The sequence below is a fragment of the Aquarana catesbeiana genome, linkage group LG01 (genome assembly GCF_042186555.1).
Source record: "Aquarana catesbeiana isolate 2022-GZ linkage group LG01, ASM4218655v1, whole genome shotgun sequence".
NCBI classification, from domain to species: domain Eukaryota; kingdom Metazoa; phylum Chordata; class Amphibia; order Anura; family Ranidae; genus Aquarana; species Aquarana catesbeiana.
In genome coordinates, this window is record NC_133324.1 from 482,100,258 (window position 1) to 482,106,257 (window position 6,000).

At 42.2% G+C, this 6,000-nt stretch overlaps 1 protein-coding gene across 2 annotated transcripts in view; it reads right to left on the reverse strand.

The window, feature by feature from the left end:
- LOC141148190 (cysteine-rich protein 1-like) overlaps nt 1–4,302 on the reverse strand; it is a 126,194-nt gene extending 121,892 nt beyond the window's left edge. For both annotated transcript variants that reach the window (XM_073635511.1, XM_073635437.1), the window contains exon 1: nt 4,166–4,302. In XM_073635511.1, coding sequence (XP_073491612.1) covers nt 4,166–4,208 — 43 coding nt within the window. In that variant the 5' untranslated portion in view covers nt 4,209–4,302. The remainder of the gene's footprint in view (nt 1–4,165) is intronic.
- Nucleotides 4,303–6,000: the final 1,698 nt, after the last annotated feature.

Genomic DNA, 6,000 nt, shown 5'->3' on the forward strand with positions numbered 1-6,000 from the left:
AAAGTTGTCTCAGCAAATTCCTTAGTTTTTCTTTTTATATTTTTTCAAACCACAGCAAACAGACCCAGCTGCAGAAAGCACTCACTAGCAGTCCATGAACTATATGATTAATGACTACATCGGGTCTAGGGCTGATACACGCACTTTTAGTATTGATGACCCCATGGACTATTGGGTGCACAGGCTGGACCACTGGCCAGAGCTAGCACAGTATGTACTGGAACTTTTGGATTATTCAGCAGCCAGTGTGCTGTCTGAGAAGGCCTTCAGTGCAGCAGGAGGTTTTATTATGGAGAGGCAAATCCACCTGTCTCCTGACAGTGTGGACCAGCTCAATTTTATTAAAATGTCTTGGATTGGCAATAACTACAACACCCCTACTGGAGATGCTACAGACTAAATTTGTAATGCCCCGTACACACGATCAGACATTGATCGGACATTCCGACAACAAAATCCATGGATTTTTTCCGACGTATGTTGGCTCAAACACTTGTCTTGCATACACACGGTCACACAAAGTTGTCCGAAAATCCGATCGTTCTGAACGCGGTGACGTAAAACACGTACGTCGGGACTATAAACGGGGCAGTAGCCAATAGCTTTCGTCTCTTAATTTATTCTGAGCATGCGTGGCACTTTGTGCGTCGGATTTGTGTACACACGATCGGAATTTCCGACAACGGATTTTGTTGTCGGAAAATTTTATAGCAAGCTCTCAAACTCTGTGTGTCGGAAATTCCTATGGAAAATGTGTGATGGAGCCTACACACAGTCGGAATTTCCGACAACAAGGTCCTATCACACATTTTCCATCGGAGAATCCTATGGTGTGTACAGGGCATAAGTGTCTCTGCAACCCCAAAAAAAGTTTTATACCTGCCACCATTACCAGCTCTTGGCACCTCTCTTTGCCTCTTAGCTGGTATATTTCTAATGTTTGCTGCATGGTAAATCCTGTGTTGTGCCTCAAAGTTTGCATCCTATCCCAGCGCTACAACATTGTAAAGGTGCTACAGAAGGTTTTTGCATCTGGGCCTCAGTTGAAAAAATTCTATTTCAGCAGGGTAAATCTTGTGTTGCTCCTTGACATTTGCTCCAGCACTGTGAAGGTGCCACATAATGCTTCGTCTAATGTTTGCTAAGGGAACATTTTGGAACTTGGTGGCCTTGTCCAGTGCTTTGACACTATACCAGAGAACACAAGTTTTAAAAAGCTGCCAAATTTCTAATGTTTGCTGCAGGGAAAATCCTTCATTGCACCTCTCCTTTGTGGCCTGTTCTGGTGCTCTGGCACTCAAAAATATATGTGACTATGATCTCTCAGATAATACACTGTAATATCTATTTCAGGATAAAACATGCCTTGTATCACCTTCTTAGATTGCAACCTTACCAAACTGCTTACATACACTACAACCACTGAACAATATTTGTGGCTATTGTCTGTCAAATAATACACTCTCACTTCTATTTCAAGATAAAACCTGTTCTTCCAACCTTCTCTCCCTTTGACACTGTTGCTTTACCAAACTCCCTACATACTGTCCAGCTACTGTATATGTGGCGATTGTCTCCTAAATATTACACTTTAATATATATTTTGAGATAAAACTTGCCTTGTCACTATTTCTTGCATTACAACCTTAGCAAGCTGCTTACATACTGTTCAGTTGCTGAAGAATCCTTGTGGCTGTTGTCTCTCAAATACTACACTCTAAATCTTATTGCAATAAAACCCATCTTGTCTGTTACTATTAGCTGTCTCTTCAAGTGCTTGCTTACTGTTTCTACTGTTTGCCAGTATCTACCAAACTCATGCATTAAATCTATGTTTTGATTTTTTTCGTTATTAATTGGGAATACTAGGATGGGAAGGGGTTCAGGGAATGCAGGGTTTTGGTTTTCTAGTGTTTTGTGCTTTCTGTCTTGACATTTTATTGAATGTTTCAGACATTGCCATGTGGTACTGTGAAAAATGAGTCTCACAACCTATACTTTTGTAGCACCCTCTACTTTAGGTAGGTGCTATAAGTAGGATTTTTGTAAGTGCAGGTAAATTTAATCAGGCCTAGCTGTAAGCGGTTTGTTTTGATCTGTGTGGGCTGGGAGTGGCCTAGAGCAGCAGCATCACTTCTCGGTTACCTCCCTCTGGCTTCTAGAGGATTCCGGAAGAGAGAAAGGGAAGAGTGGTGGAGCTGCCTGAGGTGTTCTACGGAGCCCTGACCAATCCCCAACTTGGACTGGCAGGGGGCAGGATTCCTAAAATACATAGAGTCAGCCCTGCAGAGGAAGAGTTGTCAGGTGGAAGAAACTGGAGATGGAGAACTAGGTTGTTGGGGCCTTTGAAGTACCCCCCCCAGTCTGGGGGGTGACCTTGGGCCTGCGGGGTTCGGTGCAAGTTGGAGCCCTTCTGAGAAACAAAGAAGGATATGGACAGGAGGCACAGAGAGGGACCAAGAAGGACAGCAGGAGCTAGTGTTGCCATGCAAGTCTCCAGGAGAGATCCACTGGAGTGCAGCCAGGAGGGCAAGTGAGTGGCAGGCAAAGTTAGGAGAGCTGGGAAGGCATACCGGAGTGGACTGGGGGAGTGCAGCCTGAGATAGATGTAGAGCCAGCAGGAGAGACTATGATGTCATGGGCAGTGGAGTCAGGCAGCTGCATCCAGGAGGTCAGCTAGCACTAAAGACTTTCCTATTTTTGTTGCTACACTAAAGGGGCCTGACAGCGTTAGAGTTGGGCCTACCATGTGCTAGCTGTACCAGGAACCAAGTATTGTACAGGAGAGGGAGAGACAGTCTGCAAATAAGTGTTGTGCTGGAGGAGACTGGAGCTCAGGAAGTGTAAATAGACGTTCCAACTATTCATCCAATCGATTCTACTATTGACTTTGGGCATCACATAATTTCCCTTACCCTATCCAAGTTCAAAATCCCTCAATAAAATACAAAACAAACATATGGACCGTTCATTGTCTCAAAAGTGACTGGGAAGTGAATGCCAGGCTGGGCAGGGTGACAGGTGGACCACAACTTTCAACAGCCCCTACGGGGGTACCGCTACACTTTTAAAGTGTTTGTATGAATTCCTTGTGACAGTGCCCAGGTCCCAAGGCTCTTTTTGAGAACAGCTTGAACTGAAAATGACCAGGCCCCTTTAGATTTCAATGGAGTTTTGGTTCCATGGATTTTCAGGAAGATTTAACAAACATCTTCCCTATGATCCAAACCGGGGCAGATTAATTCATCTTCACTTGTTCATAGTAATTACATAAACAGCGTTATTTAGTAATCTGTGCAGAGAGCAATGATTATATGCTTTAGCCCATAGAAAGCAATCTGATTTCAGATTATTCTTCTGTAGAATAATTAAAAAGCTGATTTCTGATTGATTGTTGTTGGCTGCCTTCATCTGCATATTACCATAGTCCCCTGCACACCTCCCCATTGAGAAAGTTTAGCATTTGGATTATGTTGTGTGACCAGATAAGATACAGACTGGGAAAATAACATTGGTGCTGTTCAAGAAGGCTTTTCTCATTTCTTGGTAGTGTTTGGTATTGCAGTCTTTTAACTTTATCATTATAAAAGTCTCCACTTAACCTATTAACAAGTTTGGGTGCTGTTCAAGAGGGCTTTTCTCATTTGTTGGTGATGTTTGGTATTGCAGCCTTTTAACTTTATCATTATGAAAGCTTCCACTTAACTTGTTAACAGTACCACTAGCTAATTTATTTTTAAAAAGAGAGCAAATTTAGTATAGTGGAGCTATATTTTCTCATCGACAACAAAAGCTTGTCTACTATTTATAGCTAGATATATCTAATCAAGGGGAGTGTACATTCCTTCTTGTCATTTACTTATCTATATTATAAAGAGATAGGTACACCAGTCTCTGTTTAATTAATACATATATGTAAATAATAGGATGCTTAGTATTGCACAGTTTACCTTACCTAAAGTAACAATGTACACAATACTCAAAATAAAAAAAAAAACTACAGTATAAAGTCTTTTTCATTAAATTAAACATCAAGCACGGTATGCACAGTAGGCATGAAATTCATTTGGTTTTCACAAGCCACCCAGTGATAAAAGATTATAGTCTAAAGAAAGTGTTGTAGCTGCCAAAACTACACAGAGAAGAAACAGACAAAATAACTTACCAAAATAAACAGGTTTGCCGCATATAGGACAATAAGAAATCATCTTATTCCAAGATCAGTATTTAATACACAGAGGAAGCTTCACTTCAACTGACAGTAGCTGCTATTTCATGTGCTCTGCTATTGCAGCAGGATGTTGTGGTATGTAAATTAGATGCTTTGATATAGTTTCAAGACAATTTTTCTTGAAGAAGATAACTATAAAGAAACATCTTTTAAAAATTCATTTCTCTCCTGTGCAAAATATTCTTATTTTATAAGGCATTGTAACTGAAATAACTTACCAATTTATGTATTTTAGTAGGTAAAAGTTTTATGTGTAAGTATCAGTTTATTATGATACTAAATTTATGTTTATGCAATAACTCTAATGTATTCATTTTAAAATGAGGAACCTTTGAAATCATTAACTATAATCTGATGACTCTTTACCTTCCTTTGCAATTGAAGATCAGCTTATGTTCAGACTGGCAGGTTTTAAGCCCTGAAGGTTATTTATTAACACAAACAGCAGCTTGCAGAGGATAGTTCCCAATCAGAAATAACTTTTCACATAATTTACTTGTGAAAGCTGAAATGTGTTTGGTTGTCAGTATGTATGTGTGTCCAATTCCTCTAAAACATTGACCATTAATGCATCATATTTAAGAGACAAGCAAGAAAGTTCCCATTACATAATTGGGTGTGTAGTCTTTTTTTTCCAGTTCCATTATCGTACATTCACATTAAGTCACTATATAATTCAGTTTTATTACAGAGAAGGTTTACTGATAATATTTATCCCATATTGTGAATCATGATTGCAGACCAACAAGGCTACTACAGTACATGTATGTGACAGACCTAGCCGGGAGAGAGACTTTTGGAGGGGACTGTATGCTAGCCTCTTGCCGATCGATCATGGGCCCTGGCATTTGGGGGAATGGTACTCTTTGTGAGCTGTATGCCTGGGGACCCTTGAGGTGGTATTACTGTGGATTCGGGTCCTGGTCCCCCAGGACACACAGACTCTGGGGACCCTGGATTTGCCATATTGGAATAGTGACTGATTCTATAGCTGCAAAGGAGTGTCGGGAGAGTGGAACCAAGCGAGCAAGGGGCTCATTACATTGGTTGGCAGCCATGGGATTTGCTCTCCAGTTACTGGGACACTCCAAACCAGCCTGCAGGAGAGCCACGCTGAAAGACTTACTTGAGAGCCATGGAGGGAATGGTGGGATCGTGCTTCCTTGCCGTGAACACATCCAAACCATCACCTGGATCCAAGGTAGCAGGATAGCAGGAGAGGAGAGATACCAGCCACCATGGATGAGGAATTCAGAAGGAGGTTGCGAGAGATGCAGATACAGCACAGAGGACCAGTATCAGAGCAGGTCCTGCTAGGATGGTTTGATTCTATCCGCTGTGAACTCTGGAAGGAAGCGCTAGCCCGTGAGCAGCGACACCAGGGAAAAGTTCTCCCCTCCATCCATGTGAGGTACTGGTCGCAGTATGAAGTGCGAATGCTGTTTTTGGGGGAACAGCCGAACCAGGAGTGGACAGCCAAGTTAAGCAGGCTGATCCGGGCAGAAATGCGGTTGGACGAGAGCTACAGAGCCCTCCAGTGGTATGTAGCCCAAGTGTGCCCGTGGACAGCGGATGACAGCCCCACGGAAGGCTTTGACTATGATGGCCTGGGATTGTTATACTGGAGGCTTTGGAAGTGATCGGGAGTGGCGTTTGGAGGAAATAATGGAGCACAGAGAGCGAAGACTGAATGTTTCAGAAGTGCATTGGGCACAGGAAGATTTGGAGTTTCTGGTCGTTCAGGAATGGGAGCTGGAGATCGCCTACAA